The sequence below is a fragment of the Abramis brama genome (genome assembly GCF_963993115.1).
Source record: "Abramis brama genome assembly, chromosome: 18".
In the NCBI taxonomy this organism is placed as follows: domain Eukaryota; kingdom Metazoa; phylum Chordata; class Actinopteri; order Cypriniformes; family Leuciscidae; genus Abramis; species Abramis brama.
Window position 1 is genome coordinate 27,325,534 of NC_139980.1, and position 21,366 is coordinate 27,346,899.

The 21,366-nt window shown below is 37.4% G+C and overlaps 1 protein-coding gene across 1 annotated transcript; it reads left to right on the forward strand.

The window, feature by feature from the left end:
• Positions 1-4,779: 4,779 nt before the first annotated feature.
• Positions 4,780-19,652, forward strand: scara3 (scavenger receptor class A, member 3). Its single transcript, XM_084090624.1, has 7 exons — positions 4,780-5,143; positions 9,979-10,014; positions 10,342-10,386; positions 10,888-11,007; positions 13,166-13,246; positions 13,930-14,973; positions 15,219-19,652. The coding sequence occupies exons 1-7, from the start codon at positions 5,137-5,139 to the stop codon at positions 15,653-15,655; spliced, it is 1,770 nt and encodes a 589-aa protein (XP_083946750.1). The 5' UTR covers positions 4,780-5,136; the 3' UTR covers positions 15,656-19,652.
• The last annotated feature ends 1,714 nt before the right edge of the window (positions 19,653-21,366 follow it).

Here is a 21,366-nt window from a genome sequence, read left to right on the forward strand (position 1 = left end):
TTTTGCTGGTTATGTCACATTACTCACTGTAATGTTAAAATAAAAAAGAAAAGGCAAAAATGTCAGTGAAACCTGCAAGACTTTCTGGAAAGACTTACACTGAAAGACTTATAATGCTCACAGACATAAACATGTTATTTTGTAAGAGATTATTATGTGTGCTTTGACCAAAACATGTCCTCACTTATTACATATTGCAACCACAGAAAATCACTCCTGCAGTGGATGGAAAGTCCACTAATCACGTCATAGCTCGTCAGGTAGCGTTCATCCCCTAGTCTCAGAATTCATTTGTGACAAAGCCAGAGGAACCTAAATATCAGGAAAGCACAGCTCATAATGTTCTGAAATTTAGGCAAAGGTGATTCAAAGCTTGTTTTTCACGCTGTGTGATGTTGCACTCTGTAGGAGTGTGTTTAAACCCATACTTTCCCCTACGGCCACGCAACATCTGTACAAACAACCAACACGGCCAGACAAACACGCCCTCTTTATGAATATCATGCATCTGTAAAATGTTGTCAGGGCATCCTACTCATTAAATACAATACAGTAAAAGATCTGTTCTACTCCTACACTCAGTTTTCTTTATCTAACTAATGGTGTTTGCTAAGGCAAGCATCACTATTATTATTGCACGTATATATATATACATACATATATATACATACATACATATATATATATATATATATATGTATGTATATATATGTATATATATATATATATGTATATATGTATGTATGTATATATACACATATATACATACACACACACACACACACACACACGCATGTATATACATGCATATATATATGTGTGTGTGTGTGTATATATATATGTATATGTATATGTATATATATATATATATATACATATATACATATATGCATGCATACATGCATACATTCATTCATTCATTCATTCATTCATTCATTCATTCATTCATTCATTCATTCATTCATTCATTCATTCATTCATTCATTCATTCATTCATTCATTCATTCATTCATTCATTCATTCATTCATACATACATACATACATACACACACACACACACACACACACACACACACACACACGCAGAGAGATATTTCAGAATATGTAAAAATCAAATGATTGACCAAGCATTTTGGAAAAAATAAAACTTAAGTCATGGGTCTTGGACACTGACTTGCATAAATACCTTGTGGTTTTAATTATGTGACTCCATTTTCTTAGTGGCAACAGAACAGGCGTATTTCATTTGCATATATACAGCAAATATGACCTGATCGCCGCCTTTGACCCCTGTCCTCTCAAATGGAGATCTCACCTCATAAACAATACCAGTGAGTGGTCCTCCTCTGTCAATATCACTCACAGCATGTTGTAAAGTATTAAACGTTCCACCCTATTTCTTGGCATTTTAAATGCGATTGCACAGTGGTTTCATATCTATTGGCACATTGCCTTTGCCAGAACATTTTGTTTCTCTTGCCATTGGTTCAAGAAATTGCCTTTTCTATTTTTACCCCATTTTCAGTTTTTGTAACTTTTTTTTGTCCAAAATTACAAAATGGAAATAAAGATTAAATACATTATCACTCATTCTCCCCAAACATGTTTTTGTCTTACCCTGATTCACTATGGTAAGCCTTTTATAAGTGTTTATATTTTAGGCCTGTCGGGATGGTTTTCGTGGGATATTGCATACATATTTTACACACGCCCGTGCATGTCTCGTCATATCGGAAAAAGAGAAAAGCTCCGACTACTTTGACGCAGGTGTGTTGTGAGAGTGCCATAGTTTAGATGTTGTCACAAAGAGTGAGAAAGGCTTGGATCACTCTAAATCTCCAACCTCTAGGGAATCACCAGTTTTTCTTCGTTTTTCTAAAACGCCAAACAGAGTCTGCTGCTAGCAAAGAGAACGCAACAGAACTCCTAATAAAACAAGAATCAACATTAGCTTGGCTTTTCGGTGATGGCGAGAACTGAGGGATTTGATATGTTGTAAAAGATCTTGAGATGGCATATGCCATATCTCTCTAACAAAATTCATTGTAAATCATTATGTATAGTGAAAGATAATTTCGTTATGGTTGTTGTAGCGCTAGAATTTATTTTCAAGGAAGTACCGTGTCTATTAATGGGTATAGCTACAGTAACGTCTTCAGCTAGTCAGCTTGAAATCCTTTCCATCTAAACTGGTTATATCACTAATAGTGAATGTTTTATGAGCAGTAGAATAACCATATTCATCCGCACACTCGCACAGAGCCGAAGCACAACCAAAACAATGTTGGACTGTTAGAGGGCCAAAAGTTACATAGTGTACCTTTTTATATAATTTAAATAATGATAGAATTTTTATTTTTGGGTGAACTATTCCTTGTAACATTAGTTATGTCCTCTGGGTGGCAGTAACTCCTATGAAAGTCCGAGACTAGGAAGGAAAGCATAGCTGTGGGGTCACAAGCAGAAAGGCTGCTCCCAATCAAATAAATGACAACAGTATCTTCATAAATATGCATAACAGTTGAAGAGGCATTATAGAAAAAGAATGGTATTCTTGCCCAGAACCGAACAGCTGTGCAAAATTTTGTTTACAAATCCTGAAGTCGTCTGAATCAGTTTGAAAGCATATTAAGTGCCAGATGGTTTTCACGCTAGTCTATTAAACACTACTCTATTTGCTGGCATTATTTACAGTTTTGGCAAGCAGATCAAAGCTGGTGGTTTTGGAGTAATTTGATGCATGCTAACACTGCTTCACCCCATATGGAGGTACACTGGTGCAGTTAACAGCAGATCATCTGCAAAACCTCTCATCCACTTAAATATGAGTTGTTTTTTAGTTGCTTTTTAATCCAACAGCTCAAAATAATATTTGACACTGGTGAAATTTGATAAACCTTTAAGCCGTAACCATTACAATTGCACAACATATTTAAATGCCATTTCATACTAGCTGTCAGCATATCATTATTCTTTCCTCAGTAAAAACGTAATCAATCTCAGATTATTTATTGAAAGCACATTTGCTTTCACATCTGCACAAATATTAACAACAAAGCTAAAATAGTGAGCTATGAACACCATCCAAGTGAGAGCTTGCACTCAAGTTAAATGAGAAACATCATACCCTTTTGATTAATTCAGTTTAGTCCTGTTCTCTATTTATAGAGCTGCTTTGCGAGAACAATTGATTAGGAAGTGAGTGTAATGGCTAAAAGGAATACTATCAAGTAAGTATTATATAGCCATAATATTACCATAATATTTTTGACATGTCCCAAGGTTTAACAATGGTCTTCTTTAAACACCATGGTATGTGAAAATTTTTATGTTTATTTAGTACCATGGTACTACATTTTAATTACTTTAAGTGAAGGTAACTCTTCTTGTCAGACAGCACTTTTACTATCTTCTTTCTTTGTGTCTCATGTTTTTTCTTTCTCTTTTTCAACTTTTGTTCTCTTACTGTAGGTGATCACGGAAGAACAATAACAGACAGATGATCTTGAGGTGGAGCTTGTTTTTGTCTGAACACATGAGGATGAAAAACATTTTTTTTTCCAAATCTCAGCACCATGAATGGAATCCGTCATTGCAAAACGTTAATATGGGACACAGAATTCCAGGAATCTCCTGTCCTAATTTGACCTTTCTCTCTTGATAACATCTTAACTGTATACGTCTGTGATGTAATTAATCCATTTTTTTTTATATACAAACAGGAACCATGAATCCCATGTGCTTAATCAGAAACACAAGCCATCAAAGATATGTGTGTGTCTGGAGGAGAATGGAGAATGGCGTACCGAAAAGAGGTAAAAGTCATGTGCCTCCAAAGGCATAGACCATTGATACCCAAATAGAATCACATTCTATGCAATGAATTGCTTGTTTTTTCAAATAAGATCATTACAAATTACAAATACATGGTCTTAAAGCAATAGTTCACCCAAAATAACAGTTCACCCTCATTTGTTGCAATGCAAAAAGTTCAATAAAAGTGGCCAATATGAGTTGTGCGCTATATTCCAAATCTGAAGAAGCCATGCAATAGTTTGTGTAAGGAACAGACAGAAATATAAGTTGTTAATTACTGAAATCAGAAAACTTACAAGGGGTCACAGTTTGACTTTTAAGTATTTAAATGAATAGCTTATTATTGTATCAAAATGGAAAAAACACACATACAATCAAGATAAATTGAAATAATTTTTCTTCCCCCCTCTGTAACTATAGTTTTTATTGAAAATAATATATTTTTATTCACAATATCACAAAAAAGAATTAATTTAATATATTAATAAATCCGGGTTTTTGGGATTTACTAAGAATTTTGTCCATATAGATTTTCCAAACTTTTTTGTGAACCAAATTCTCATTTCCTTATTCCTTTGTATAAAGATACATGACTGGAATAACTTGAATTGACTTCAAACTGAATGATAATATTGCTCAATAGAACAAAAATGGTATTTTAAGCATATATACACTGTAGTTGAGACAAAAAGTATAAATCTGCACTTTTGCATCCATTAATAGCACAATGATATTTATCCTCTCAACAACAAACTCTTGAAGAACAGCATGTCCCTTTCGGCAAACATAATTCGTAAATCTCCAATAACAAGAGGCCACAGAAGATAAAGGTGCCTGTTGCTCTAATACCAGACATTTGTTAACAATTAGGCCAGTGCTCAAGACTGACTCACTGAAGCACATGCACCGTGTCCCACCTCCTTTTCTCCTCCTTCTCCCTTCATCAACTCCCTCCCTTTCCCACACAGAAACAATCACTCCCTCTCTCCGGCATGTTTCCCAAAGCTGCACATGGTTACTGTCCAAGGTATTACTTTCCACTGGTTCTATAGCAAAGAGGAAGCATGTTATAGAGGGTTCCTTTTGACACACCAGCTGTTGGATGCTGTGCCCACAAGTGTCCTCGACATTGGATTAGTCTGCAGATTTAGTGACTTATTTCTTGTAAGCAAACCGGTATTCTTGACTGATGTTCTGGAGTCTGATGAGTCTTTGAAATACATCCCAAGTTTGAACGTTCAGACAGGTGAAATATATTTGGTCTCAAGTCTCCACATTCGTCTTTACCAAACTGACCTGGGGTGTTTTACAGAATCAACATGAAAGGTAAGCAATGTTTCTTTTTATTGATTCATACTTTGAGTAATATTTTTTTTTATTCATGTGAGAAATACTTGTAAATACTGGCTAACATGAGCGTGCTGACAGCACACATTCAAAACTGAAACTCTGAGGTTCTAGAGAAAGCGGGGAGCTGTTGATGTTGGATGGGAGATTGTGGTTCTGTTATTTTGACCGCAAAATACATCATACCTTCACCACTCTCAGCTTGACACTATTTGCTATTGAATTTTCAGTTAGACTCATACCAATGGGGCAACATTTTAGATGCTGGTTTTATTCAACACAGAATAATATAATACCATTGGTTTTCATAAAAGGCGAGCGAGATCTTTTTGAAGGCAAGTGGAACATGTGGATCTGCATCCTTTGGTGGTAGGATCTTGAATTTATAGGAAACGTATCCAAAATGAAGATAAACATTTCTCTCTTTTAATGCATAAACCAGAGACTCATGAAAGAGCATGGCTCCTAATGCATTCCTCATGCTGTTAGAGATGTGCGATTTTAAGTTCTTCATTCTTCAAGTGTGGGCAGCAGGTGTGGAGCCAGTGTTAACCGCACATGCATACATTCCCTTCAGCTGTTTTCCCAAGATCTGAACAATGAATCTATTTGTAATAGACAGAAAGGGGCAAGCAGGCTCTTCTTATTCTTAGTTACATCTGATTGAAGTGTATCAGATCTAATGAAACGCTCTTGATCAACATATTTGTTTATAATTGAACACAGCTCGTCCTAATTTTCCAGAGTTAGACATGTCCTGGGTCAACATAATATTTTGTTGAGCCTGGAACAACATTACTGTCCAAAAATGTACTCCTAACCATATTCCTACACCTCAACCTAACCCTTCCCATATGTTACCTCTAAAATTAGTGGGATTGTGGTATTAAGTTGCGTTTTGGTCGATCGGATCACATGTAGACGAGGGAGACACATTCCCGTTTACACCTGGTGTTTTAATCCATCTCTTTTGTCCACTTTCGACCACTTCTTTCCTGATTTCTTCGAAGAGAGGGTCTATGGGCGGGTAAATGTATGGGATTTTTCAGATCTTTTAATCTAATGGACGATCTCAGCTCATGTAATTTACAAATGAGTGCACGAAGACGATGGAAAAACACGAATAGCAGCAGTTTTTTTCTGCTCTGATAGCCACAAGATGACGCCTGAATGCAGTTAGGTGTTACCTCACCATAACACCATTATGTTTACACAATAGGTCAGTAGGCGGAGAGTAGGCAGTATTTAGTGGTTATTCGAGAACGCATTCAATCACATGAGCATTTACACTACGAAAGCAATCCGGTTGAATGCATTTTCGACTACCTCTGGAAGTGGTCGAAAGTGGACAAGCTCAAAACGTTTTAGACCCCATTTACACCTTTATTTAGCGTCGCCCACTTGTGATCTGATCGACCAAAACGCAGCTTAATACCAGGTGTAAACAGGGCCTGATGTAGCACCTAACAGTGGTTGTAAGCCTAAAGTTGACATAAACTGTATTGTCTGATTGGTTGATTGGAATGTTGTTCCAGGATCAACAAAGTTGTTGATCCAGGAACATGCTGCACTTGGTGAAATCAGGTTCTACATTGAAGACAAGGATCAAAGGATCAAGGATTTAATGGTCAAAGACATTTTTTGCTTTTTTTAAAGCCTAATGAGGTTGTCTTTAAGAAGCTGTAAAACATCCCAGAACATGTATTTTAATGTAATTAATGTGTGACTGTAAACATGCAGATATCTAAAGATGGGTGAGATTCACCTCCATTTTTTAACTCCTTTATTTTCATAAACTACAATATACAGTAAGAATGTTTTCAGATTTTCTCCATTGAACTTTATGGTTGAACTCTGCACATACTTTTAAAAATGCGTGTAAAGCAGTTGTACATCAAGTAGAACTGTAGAGACACTTGTCTTTATTAGCTGTGGTTGGGTTTCTGTGGTTTGGAAAGACCCTGCCCTCTGCCTCTGCTTCCCATCTCAAGTTGCAGGCATTCCTGTCAGATGTTTTATACCCACTGCATTCATCTGGTCTCATAATACCAGTATGTTTCCTGTGTTTTGGTGCTTTTCAGCAAAGTGAATCGATTCAAAGGCATGGGAACACTAGACAAACTCTTTAACTCACAGTTTAGAGATCATGTACACTACGCCAATTCGTTCTTTTGGACATCAAAGCTCCTGAAGTTACCCTTGAGAATGCCTCAAGTAGCTTTACATTGCAAGATTTGAAGGATTAGGAGAATCCTCAGACATCTTTGGCCTCTGTAGAAGGTGTTGAAGAGGTAAACCTCAAACTTTTGACATTGTGAAGTTCTGACATGAGATATCCTCTTAAGCCTGATCCAAAGAGTTCTCAACTCTAGAGTTGTATAAACATTTGTTGCCCTTTCTTTATTTGTGGAAAAGAGGATAGCTGAAAGGATGCCTCATAACAAATTACATATTGTGAAGAAAAGACTAAATATTTTGACAACCATGTTTTGATGGAGTAAGTGAATCTTGGTGACCAAGTCTTTAGAATGGGCACTGACAATATATTATTATCTCAGATTAGTACATGCCACCATTGTAATTCATGTGGTTTTAATTATTCTCACAGTGTTTCGAAGACCAAGAATGAAATTTCAGCCTGTAATGTTTGGTCAGGGCACAGATGTTGTTTTCATAGCTGGTTGTTAACATACTGTTAAACATCTGCCCAAGTGGACTGTTTTACTTGCGCTGTACACCTGAGATAACTGATGTTTTAAGATTTTATCCTTCAAATGCTACCTAAATTGTGTCCATACTAATGTTAAATGGATCATACTCTTTTACAGTGCCCCATATCAAACAAGTTAAAATATCAATGTTCTAAGGTCAACAAATGCTGTTGATTTTGAGAGAAAACAGCAGGCCTGGCCAGATTTTTATTTTTATTTTTATTTTTTTAGTTCCATTTACTGTATTATATTGTTGCATAACATGCAAACTGAAGATTGCCTCCTTGTTTAAATTGTGTTTACATCACATAACTGTATTTTGAAATTTGACTGTCCACCCTTACTAAACACTGGCATGTTGCCCTTATGCTCTCAGACTTCTAACGAAATCTAGAAACTTTCCATTTCCTCCAGATCCTTGAATGACCCGTCAAGCTAATTAAATATCCTGCCTCTTTACATACTTCTCAGGTACTTGACCCTGCCATAGTGCTTTTCAATGGTTCTTTCCTTGTAAGCAATGTTTTCAAGGGGAATTCAGACATCCAGACCAGACTGGAGGGTCCCCTCCTTTTCCTCTGTACTGTTGGCAACACTCACGCTACCACAAGACCCAAGGTTGCGCCTTTTCCGAGCCACCTGTGTAGCCAGGACTGGTGGGGATATGTAAAGTCTCTCCACTTTCTCCCTCATCAAGCTTTTGCCTAGCACTCTGGCTCCAGTAGACCTGACCTCAGCGGCTTGAGTAGTAGGTATAAACAATCTCACTATGAGCTTAGCAGGTTTGGCATGCAAAGCATGGCTCCAAGACGTGCCTGAGGTTTGAAAAATACAGACCCAAAATTTTAAGCAAACAGAAAGCGAAGCAGGTGCAAACTCCCTGAGACTGTGGTATTGAGGGATGTTGTTTTAAAAGTGCTTGCTGAACAATGGTGTCCGATAAAGAAAAAAGAGTTTGATGTTTAACAGCATTGGCAGTGGCATACCTCCAGTTCTCAGACTGGCACAACTCTGTTCTCAGGACCTTCAGTACCAACCCAGTGCTCTTCAGCTGCAAGGTATAGGGACGTTAAGTCATCATTCCTTTGTGTGGTTTGCTTCTAAACTTGTCAAACTTTTTTCACAAAGTGCTGCGTTTCTTCAGACAGTTGATGCCCATTTTCCCCCATTTTTTTTAAAGTAAACCCTGGTTTGTCTCCAGAAACCATGACTTTGCAACATGGTAGATTGCAACCTTCAGAGACGTCTAAACATTTTCATGCTTTTTGTTTTTGTTTGTTTTTTGTGTATTCCTTCTTCCCTTGGAATAGCAAGCTCTGTGGAAGATAGGTGGTCTTGGTGATCTCGATGTTTGTGCTCAAGTATATCGAATGGAACAGGCTTAACAAGGTCTTCAATGATTCAGTTTGAAAACTCTTTTTTATCTTTGTCCCTTGTTGATAAAGCTTCTTGGATGTTCTGATGGCATGTAGTCAAATTTTTCCTCATGTGAAGCACCTCATACAATGTTTTGGTTGTACTTCTCCAGGTAGTCATCAGCTAATTAGGTTACTAACCGTCATGGGTGGCTGAAATAAGCTTAGCCTGAATAACCCTCTGCTGACAATGCTTTTCCAGATGTTGTGCTGTATGCAATAGCATTTATCCTTTTTTCTATTCATAGCTATGTCCTGCACCACACCTTCTTTATTTTTGTGGCATTTGGCCAGAACAGCTATGGTGTTTCCCACCCAAAGCCTGCAGCTCCTCGCCTTGGTGTTGCAGCCAAGAAATATTTCAATATTTATTAATTCAATTTTTTATAATATATATATATTTAGTTAAAAAAGATTTAGTTAAAAAAAAAAAAAATACTCACCAATTTTGTGTATTTGTGCTCATATAAGGCTCTTTCCAAAAGTGACCTCATATAGTACTAATCAGTCCAAGTTTTTGTCTTGTACTAGCAAGCAGGCCTTATAGTTTTTCCAATCTTAGTTTGATTTATTGTTTCTGCTGATAAAGCAAATGTGATCATCATTCTCCGAGATAAGTTTCAATCTATTGACCTTAATTTGCAAACACATACATCAACCCTGCTGCTTTTCCTCCCCTCTCTTGCAGATAGCTATTGTGGCTACGAGAACCAGCTTTTTAATGGTATGTGGAGACTTTCTCTTCTTTCAGTTTTATTTGGACCCTCTTGATATAGAGTTATAAGACCAAGTATGTACTTAATCCCTGCAGTGGATCTAGTTGTCCTCTTATAATCTCCTGCAATTAAACTCTGAGATCTGACATGATTGAAATATGATGGTACAGTGTTTTGTACTGTGCAGGAGGTAGATGATGAGTCTCAAGAAGAACTGTGTTTGATTAGCCAATACGCTGAACGATGATTTAATAGGATTATGATTACATTCAAGTATGGTGTTATAAATTGTAAAGCCGTGACTTATTCGTGTTTTGTGCAATTTCTCTTTGTAGAGGAGGACTTAACTGGAGAAGAAGAGGAAATTCCTCCCCTGAGAGGTTAGAAAAATCATCTTTCTTAAAGCGTATTGCTCTTCTTATTAATGAGGCATTACAGAGTACAAAAGATGGAGTTAGGAAAAAGGAGTTATACAGTAGTGATTTTTTTTTAATGTTGCCTGAATGTCTGTAATCTCCACAAATATGATTTTTTTTTTTTTTTTTTTTTTTTTTGCTGTGGTCTGACTTATATAATACATTTTTAAGTGTTTTTATGTACATGTCAGCATTTATCCCCCACTGTTTTGTTTGTGATTGATTTATTGTTCATCTGTTTTAAATGTTCAGTTCTTGACGACACTTAGGCTTTGAAAAGATTAATTTACCGAATTTGCAAGCTCAGTTGAATTATTAGTCACGTCCAATTTGAATAGAGTCTCTTTACTGTTGTTTTTTTATATATATATATAAAAGTTAGGATATAATGGTTCTGATGAATTTCAGATCTGACAGGAATACCAGGTTTCTTAATGAGAATGAGTGTCTTTTTTTTGTACACAGGAAGGGCAAGAGGAGGATGTATGAAATGTCAGCAGACACATTCTCTTCAGCTAGCTGTCAAAATGCTCTATGGCTTTTTAGCTTTGCTCATCATTGCAGTGGCTGTCTTGGCAACCCTTGGTAAGATTTCACGGCACTGCAACACTATCACTAATAATCCGTGTTTTCAACACAATCATTTTCTTGGTGAGGTGAACGATCAAAGTTGAAAGGTAGATATAAAACTTGTTCTTGAATCAGCAATGGATCAAATTAATTTGAGGATTTCCACATGAGAAGACACACAGCTGGAATGGAGACAGATATGGGCCAGAGAAAAGGAATGCAGGAAACCCTGATTTTCATCCATCAGACACATGGTTACAGCATGTAGTGTGGGTTTTGATTCAGCATTATGCTCATAAAGTCAACAATCTCCAGATTTTATAGGAGCAGGCCAAAACCTTTCCCTGTGTGGAGCTACACTCTAAATCTCACGTCATGTGTGATGTTGTATGCCAAATCTGAATCTTTTGCCCCACTTACGAGCATGAAAGCATAACAAAAGTCAATAGTGAAATAACTGCGAATCATATACCTTCAAGACATTTACACAAGTTTCTCCTAATAATATTATGGCGTACAACAACAAATCCATATTTAAAATGCAATGGGCCTCCTACAAGAACTTTGTTAGCATTGTGCCACTGACAGGATACTACCACATCAGGCCACAACATAGCTAAACTGTGGCAAAATAAATCAAGAAGAATGTTGTTTGGTTAAATATGATGACAAGATGATGGTTAATTTAAAGACAAAACAGGCCTAACTACAAGATATTTCAGAATGATGCCACACATCTGTTTCATATTGCTTTGACTCCTCAAAAATGTTGTTAAAAGCAGTTATGCATGCTATTATGTTAAAGAATGTTATGTAGGAAGTGAATCTGAAGTTTGCACAAGACAAGTCAAATCAAATCAAGTAACTCAAGCATCCTGTTTAGTGACAAAAAGTAAGCAATGTCCTTTTAGCACTTTTTTAAAGGGTTAGTTCACCCAAAAATGAAAATTCTGTCAGTAATTACTCACCCTCATGTTGTTCCAAGACCTTCGTTCATCTTCGGAACACAAATTAAGATATTTTTGATTAAATCTGAGAGCTGATCACTCCTCCATAGGCTTCTAAGTGATTGAAACTTGCTGGTCCAGAAAAGTTATTAAAGAGATCGTTAATATAGTCCAAGTGACTACAGTGGCTCAATCTTAAGTTTATCAAGCGACGAGAATACTTTTTGTGCGCAAAAACAAACAAAAATAACGACTTTATTCCACTATTCATTTCCTTCTCTCTGGGCCTCGTAGTGTTTAAGCGTAGCGCGTCTGTGTTTCACGTCACCACGCATCACACACATGACAAGCGTCGACCAATAGTGAGCCTACGTGGTGACGTGCAACACAGACGCGCTACGCTTAAACACTACGTAAACTAACTCGAGGCCCAGAGAGAAGGAAATAAGTAGTAGAATAAAGTCGTTATTTTTGTTTGTTTTTGCGCACAAAAAGTATTCTCGTCGCTTGATAAAGTTAAGATTGAGCCACTGTAGTCACTTGGACTATATTAACAATCTCTTTAATAACTTTTCTGGGTCAGCAAGTTTCAATCACTTAGAAGCCTATGGAGGGGTGATCAGCTCTCAGATTTAATCAAAAATATCTTAATTTATGTTCCGAAGATGAACGAAGGTCTTACGGGGTCTTTTCCGAGCCACCTGTGTAGCCAGGACTGGTGGGGATATGTAAAGTCTCTCCACTTTCTCCCTCATCAAGCTTTTGCCTAGCACTCTGGCTCCGGTAGACCTGACCTCAGCGGCTTGAGTAGTAGGTATAAACAATGGGTTGGAACGACATGAGGGTGAGTAATTACTGACAGAATTTTCATTTTTGGGTGAACTAACCCTTTAAAATACAGCAGGTGTGACATGCAGACATACAGCTGGAAAATAAATTACAACCACAAGCGAGGGTCCATTACACTTTACCAGTCCCCATAGTCCAAGATTAAGTCGTGGTGTGTGAAGAAAGCTTCAGAAAAGAATTCCAAACCTGTGTATTCTCTAAGGAAACTGAGATCACTTGAACTGTTCCAACATTCCAATATTATGCAATGTCACATTTTTTTATTAGAATGAGAAAATTCCAATCAAATTTTTTTTTTTTGCTTGCTTGTTTGATTGTTGTTCATCACTTAATTCTCTAAAATGACAGTTTTAATATCAATAAATTTGTCATGTCAGTCTTCAGGAGAGTTGACAACTTATCTGAAGAGGAATCATTTTATCACAAACACATTTCCAAAGTCCAGGAGAGTATAAAAGGTAAGAAGTCTTGTTTTATGGTACATCAATTTTTGGGAACTGCTAGGCATTACAGTGTTATTATATATTATTTATATACTAGTGTAGTTAATTTATGATTTTTATTATTTATGATTTTTCTTAATATATTTTCACTTTTCATTTAAATTTTAGTTTAAGTTTTAATAATTTTATAATGTGCTTTGTCATTTTTATTAGTTTTTTTTATATTTCTACAAAGCTTTGAAATTATTATTTCATTTTTAGTAATTTTAGTACTTCACTTTAAACTTGCCAAATATGGCAACATTTCGTTTTTCATCTAATATTTGTATTTAAGCTTCATTTTAATTACCAAAAACTATTTTAATAGTTTTTGTTTTAGTTAACAACAAAAAAACTGATCTACAACAGGAAAGTGAAACTGCAAAAAGAAAACCATGTTTTCACACAGTTGCTCCTGTTTAAAATAGGCTTGCTAGATTTATCTAATTTGTTTATCTAATCTCTCGGTACACTTCCTGTGGTCGGTGAACCCCTCAGAGAGTAAAAACTCATGAGAAATCATTTATAACTGAAATAATGACCTAAGAAACAGCTGTGCACACAGAGAGCTCTGACTGTTAAAACGCAATTGCATTTTCCTGCAGTGTATTTTTTTGTCAGCAATACAAGAGATTCATGGTTTGGTGGTTCTATTGTAGATATCAGCACTGCAAACAACTATTCCAACTGCTTAGATGTTGCACAATTCCAAGAGGAGATTGCCAGACTGAAGAAGGAGTTTGAGGAGACCCAGAAGATGGTACTCGGTCAAAAGCAGCAGTTGGACCAGGCGATCCAATCTCAGCAAAGTCTTACGCAATCCAGCAACAGAATGACGAGAGATCTCCAGACTTATGGAATCATCATTAAGCGCATAAACCAGTCTGTGGGCCAATACCTGGATCAGGTAACAGGCTGGCAGGTTGTCATTAATGAAACAGATCAAGGGATGAAAACCCTTATTGAGGATCAGTATGATTTGAAGGCCACAATGCAACAAGTCAACACCACTGTTGCTCTTAGTGCGTCGTGGATAGGTGCTCTTCAGAGGAAGGCCGAAGAGGAGACCTTGGTGCTCCAAAAAATAACAGCAGACTGGCAGAATTACAGCAGAGTTTTAAGTGCCCTGAAATCCAATGCCAGCGTAACCATGCAGACCGTGAGGGCTGTTCAAAGTGGCGTCTCTGCCACTCACCAGCGAATCAGCATGAGCTCAGAGATGGTGCATGACCTCACTCTGCAAGTCATGAACCTTCAGATGCAACTGGACAACGTCTCGTCTTACATTGACGAACACGAGGAGAACATGCATGACCACCAGTACCACACGAAGTACTACGAAAACCGGACCGGGGAGCGATTTGTGACATTGGATGCAAGAATGAACTCCATTGAAATGGAGATCGACACAGTTTCTTCCAGCATCAATGCAACCGTCAGCCATGTTCAGAGCATGTACAAATATATCAACATAGAGAGTTCCTCTTGCCAATCCAGACTGGGAAGTCACACTGAAGATTTGCAGAACTTGAACAACACAGTCTTGCTGCTTCTTCACCTAGCCGACACTCTCAGAATGCAGTACATGATACTGAATGTGCGCCTCGAAGCTGATGTGAGGAACCTATCATTGGTGATGGAGGAGATGAAGCTTGTAGACACCAGTCATGCAAAGCTGATCCAGAACTTCACTATTCTGAAAGGTTGTTATCTACTTGTAGAGTCCTGAATGGCCACTGTCCTGCAGAGTTTAACACCAACACTGATCAAAACCTGAACACATTGATTAGCTTGTTCGGGAGTGTTTGATTAGCGTTGGGGGCTAAACTCTGCTGGACAGTGATCCTTTAGGGCCAGATTTGAAGAGCCCTGCTGTAGTGTCTATAAAATAGCTTCACTTGCATGTTCTTGAAGAGTCTAATGTCTTTTTTTTCTGGATTCTTAATAGGTATGCCTGGTCCACCAGGTCCAAAGGGAAGCAGGGGAGAATCGGGAGCCAAAGGACCTCTAGGTTTATCGGGACTGAAAGGAGACAGGGGACTTGCAGGAAATCGTGGACCTCAAGGATTAAAGGGCGCAATGGGAATTAAAGGGGATCAAGGTGTGCAAGGAGTTTCTGGGATGAAAGGTGGGCAAGGACTTAAGGGAGAAAAAGGGTCTTTAGGGCAACCAGGGCCTCGTGCTGAAAAGGGACTGAAGGGTGATATGGGGGTTCCTGGGAAGGATGGAATTCCTGGCCTCAAAGGACCGCCAGGAATTCGGGGACAAGCTGGACTCCCAGGAGTACATGGACCTCAAGGACTGGTAGGAAAACAGGGCGCTGTAGGACCACCGGGGCCGCCTGGACCACCTGGACCACCAGGGGAGTCTGCTCAGAAGTCATGAACACAACTTCAAAATAACCCAAATGGTGATGCACTGACTGCCTTTCTGGATACGGTTATGATGTTTCTTGCAGCTGATGGTGGTAGACGTCAACTTGGAGATCTCTCTCTAAACAAGACAATGGTGGAGACTCTTTGGAATCTTAGACGCCCACATGCACATTCTCCAAAAATGGAGCTTGCTCTGAACAACAATACACTATGTATAGGCTTTCAACACACTTAGAAAAGAGCTTAAGCACAATTCTATACATGAGCCACTTCACCACAATCTTGTTTTAACAATGGTTATAGTGCCAGGCTTCTATGAAACCATTCATTGTACTAGGTACTATCCAGTAGACTCAATAATTCGCCAGCATCAGCATTTGAAGACAGATAAACATTCGACAAATCATACTTTTGCTTTTTATGGAGTGTATGTATTAATACAGCAACATTTTCCATTTTGTATTTGCATCATAATACAGCAACATTTTCCATTTTGTATTTACATCATAATCCCAGAACATTCAGAGCAGGTACTCTGAAACACATTTTTATTATGAGTTCAAGTAAACCAAATATTTTCACTCATTAAAGGTAGCCTTGGTACAAATTTGATGAAACACTGTGCGAAAAGTAGTCAACTCATCATTTTACAGTTGCTGGCATTTCATGAACCTGCAAAAACCTTTACAGACATTGGAATTGAACAGTGCAACTTTAAGTTTTAATGTTCATATTGGTTTGATTTTCCAATTTGTAAATATGGATAAGTTTAACAGGAGTAATTTTAAGCATTGGTTAATGTGTCTAGGAGGACTCCATGATTGCATACAATTTATTCCTCTTGCACAAAAATAAAGGTTTATAAGAATGTAAATAAGAGGGGGGCATTTTTGTTTAGCATTTTCAACTTCACTAAGCAAGTAATGTACCATTGTCATAACTGCTTTTGTCATTTTATACTAAAATCATGAAACAAATAAGAGAATTGCCTTTTCATGATTCGCTATCAACCCAGCAATTACACAATGTTTTTAACATTTCACAATGTTGCATTTTAAAAAAGGCCCAAAAACTCTATAATTTAAGAAAAAAACAAAGACAAAAAGTGCAGTTTATGGATTTGAATGGCCAAAAGTGATCAGTACTAAACTGCAACTTTGTTTTATACAACCAAAATAAATCATTTTGGAAACATGGAATACCTAACTGGAAGTTTTCACTTTAAGTAAATGTAAAGCATCAAAATAATGTGTTTTTATTTCACAAACAGTATACCAAACTGCAGTATTTATGGGATGTTTTATTTAGGTGTTAAAACAACTTGTGCCAGCTCCATGGTGTTGCACATGGTGATGAGAAGCCTCTGTGATATTTGACTACTAGCAAGCTTAAACAGTTTCCACATGTGACAATAAATCATATACAGTGAAAAGGTCAGCTCCATTTGATGGATTATTATATGGCTCATTTCGACAAAAAGAGCAAATCAAAAGCAAGTGCAAAGCTAAAATAAGATCTACATGATCAAAAGTCTGTCTAATCCCATCACTAATGTTAGAACGCAAAGTCTGATTAGCATGTCACTGAATGACCATTATGTTTCATCTCTCAATGTACATTATTGCAATGAGTTGTTTTTTTTATAGTTTAGTATTACTTTCTCTTATTGTATCATGGCTAAGTTGTAATACGGAAACAAACCATTTGCATTAGATGGTTTGACATTTGAATGTGGTGTTAGATCCCTAATTCCTAGTAATTCCCAGTCCCTTTTGTTTCTTTAAGAAATCTGTTTATTCCTCTATTTCTTTCTCAAGTTCAGTACTGTGCAAATTGATCTTCAGCCTTCATCTAGCTTGCTGATTATGATATAATCAAACATTTCGATCCAGAAAACTAGGGTACCAAACAACTTTTCATAGGAAATTGATTCCTTGTGGGAATGACAACATAATAGTAACTGTGTGGGAACCAGCTGAATCGTTAAACCTCAATGGCAACAGCTAAGCTGAAAATATTTCTAATGAGTTCCAGTGGAACTAGATTTTGGTTGCCTGTGTATTTTGTGATTTTGGCATGTAGAAAGGAGAGGGAGCCAAATAAATATTTAAGCAAGATGTCTACCCCTATAGGACCCTGCAATGATTGTAGGCAAGTGGATATGATGTCATGCTCTGGGGCATTTGAATATTGAATATATTATGTATTATAAATAACAAATAATGATAAAACGTGAGTGATCCTTGCCAATCTCGGTGCCATGATGATATGGTATTTTGGCAATAGTTGCTAAGCTGTTCTGAGTGTTTTAGTACATTGTCATGCAGTTGCAAAGGTACTATGGCTTATTGCTATGCACTTGGGTGTTTTAAAGCGGTTGCTTGGCCATTGCTATGTGATTTCAAAGCTGTTGTTATGTTGCTAGGGTTATCGGAGTGGTTGCTTGGGCATTGCTATGCAGTTATTAGTGTGTTCTGTGTGGTTATTTAGTCGTTGCAGTTACTAGCTGTTCTGTTCTGTTCACTTATAAATTAAACATATAAAAATGTAGGCTACTTTCTACTCCATTTTCTGACAACTTGCTCAGTAGCTCACTAGCTCAGTGGTCGTGCCGAATTGCTACAACAGAAATTACCACTAGGGGTGGGCGGATCGATCCTGTATCTTGATACTTTCGATACTGACGTGGTATCGAAAAGGATCGATCCTCACATAAAAATATCGATCCAAATGTGTGTTTTTTTACCAGTAATTTTTTATTAATTTAGCATGCAATTCAGTGCGTAAATAAAAATAAGTGAAATAAGTGTATGTTAGCGGATAACTGTGTAGGATAGAACTTTTTCTCCTAGTCATCTGGATACTATAGACGAAACCAATCAATCACAGAGAGCGTTCGATGCTGGTGCTTCGAAAAAATGATATAAATGCTGTTCTTTCAACTTTGTTCATCAAATAATTCTGCATAAAATGTATTATGGTTTCCACAAAAATATTAAACTGTTTTCAACATTGATAATATAAGAAATGTTTCCTGAGCAGCAAATCAGCATATTAAAATGAATTATCATCATGACTGGAGTAATGATGCCGAAAATTCAGCTTTGATCACATGAATAAATTACAGTTTACTATGAAAACAGATAGCCTATGTTAAATTGTAATATTACAGTTTTACTGTATTTTTAAAAATCTGTATTTTTGAAAAAAAATTAAAAATCTTACAGACCGCAAACTTTTGAGCAGTAGGCTAGTACTAATAGGCTAGTACTATAATTGGGGTAGTTTTGTAAAAGTCACTGACTAATTACAGGCGAGTTGAGAGCACAAATCACAAAATATTTAGTAGTCATGAAAACGTATTCAGATTTAGCATATTAATGATGCATTCACCTCATAAATCATGACACATTGCTCTAGCACAGGAAAGTGCATACAAGTTCAAGTGCATGCTTTTAAAATGAAAAAGTATTGGTATCGGTATCGATATCGGCGATACTGGCCCTGTATTTACTTGGTATCGGATCAATACCGAAATTTGCAGTATCGCCCACCACTAATTACCACACCTTGACAGACAGCTTTCGCGACCAATGATAAAGACCTTTCACCACGCCCCTACCTTTCGTCACGCCCATTTATACACACTCTTGGAGGCGTATGAATCCCGTGAATCACGAGGCACGACAAAAAAAATTAAAAAAATAAAAAGCACAAAGATTTGTAGAAACAAGCTAAAATGGCATGGTTGCTTCAGTAATTGCGGTTTTATGTCACAATTGCTTTTGTTAACACTATCAGGTAGGTTTAGTAGGTGTGTACGTTATTCACGATGGTGCATTAACCTTTTAGCGCCACTCACCGGATATATCAATTCAGAACTCCTGTGATACCTACAACAATAAATGTTTGTTTCAGATAAAACTACACGCTTTTGCCACTCGCTGGACATTTTACTTTGAAACAGTCGTGAAACATGCGCGACGCAACGTAGGCCTAATCACTTCGCAGAAATGTCAAGTCAATTCACCTTTATTTATATAGCGTTTTTTACAATACAGATTGCTTCAAATCATCTTTACAGTGATAACAGGAAACTAATGCAACATAGTTTGTTTCTGCTGTACAGCAGATCTCAAATAAAATAGCGTCAGAGTCCAGCTTAAAGGAGAACTCCGGTCAATTTTAACATTGAGCTCATTTTTTTGTAAATTTGGAGTGCTGTCAGTACAGAGAACAACGACAAAAATCGGTGTTGCCTACACCGTGTTATCCTCTTTTTAAAATTTGCACCCTGTTGACTTCAATGGGGCAAGTTTTAAACCTGCTTTTAGCCTCTTAACATCCTTGATGTGTCATTACAAGTGCACAGCCAATGTGAGTGATTCCTTCAGAGTGAACACGGTGAATCTGACTGCAGTAGATGTGAAAGATATGAATAAAAGTGATGTTAATTCAGCCAGCGCATATACCTGTATTTACTTCCTGTTTTCGGTCGAAGTCCATAGTAGTCGATTGTCGAGTTCAGTCTGAGTCTCCACTGTTGCTTAGTTACCTATGATCACGCTCGTGAACTCGACAATCGACTACTGTGGACTTCGACCGAAAACAGGAAGAAAATACAGGTATGTGCGCTGGCTGAATTAAAATGCCAAAGGAAACAGTGGCAAGGAACCAAACCTCCTTCAAGTGACAGAATGGAGAAAAAAAAACCTTGGGAGAAAACAGTCGGGGGCTCAGTCAGGGGGCCAGTTCTGTTGCCACAGGTACGTTTTTCTAATGAGCCTGGGTTGCGAGTGGAAGTTAATGAACCACCCAGTACACTAGGAAACAGCGTGCAGAATGTGTTGCGCATTCATGAGCTTTAGCTCTCTTGTGTGCTGTGGCCCAGAGTTTCTGCAGCTGGCTTGAAGGTTTAGGCCCCATCCACTATAATAGTGCACGACACTTCAAGGAAGTTTCCTCTTGCCAAAGAAAACATGATGATCTCAATAACAGGTCAGAGATTCTCACAAACCAAAACGTTACATAATTATTCAATGGCTAACAGCTCAATATTCTAACTTTCCAAGACGTGTCCTTACACCATCCATCAAAGCTGCCAAATGTAATAACCCAAGCGAAGTAATAATGTTCAAAGTTTATATTAATCATCAAAACGCACTCAAATGCTATTTGAAACTTCTCTGTTGTCAGGAACAGTCCTCAAACTTCAAGCCAAATGAATTTTAGCCCAGTGTATCTTTAATAACTTTCATTAATGTGTTTGCAGATGTCCCAGTGTCAAACCCTGACCTCCTCTGCTGCTCTACAGCAAAGAAAACTGGATCGACACAATGACAGAATTCACTCAGGAAGTCATGGGCCGTGAGAAAAATCTGTCTACCTCTTCTGTCAAAAAGAATGATATATGAAAACAATGTACAGTAGATACATATTTCTTGTGCTTTAAGTTTAAAATAGAAAAAAATGGAAAGCTAGAGGGTGTCATGTTTTCCCTCTCCTGAATAACACATGACTTGCCAGAGTAAACTGCGCCAGATGTTAAGCCATGGGCTGAGGCCAATTTCATTTTCTTTCATGCTGAATTCATTTCACGCAAGCATTTTCTCACTTAGATGTTTCATAAATTGTCTGTAGCAACAAAGGTAATGTCGAAGGGATATTCAAAGAAATATTAAGAACTATTAAAGATTTTGTGCTAAAGGCTATTAAAAAAAA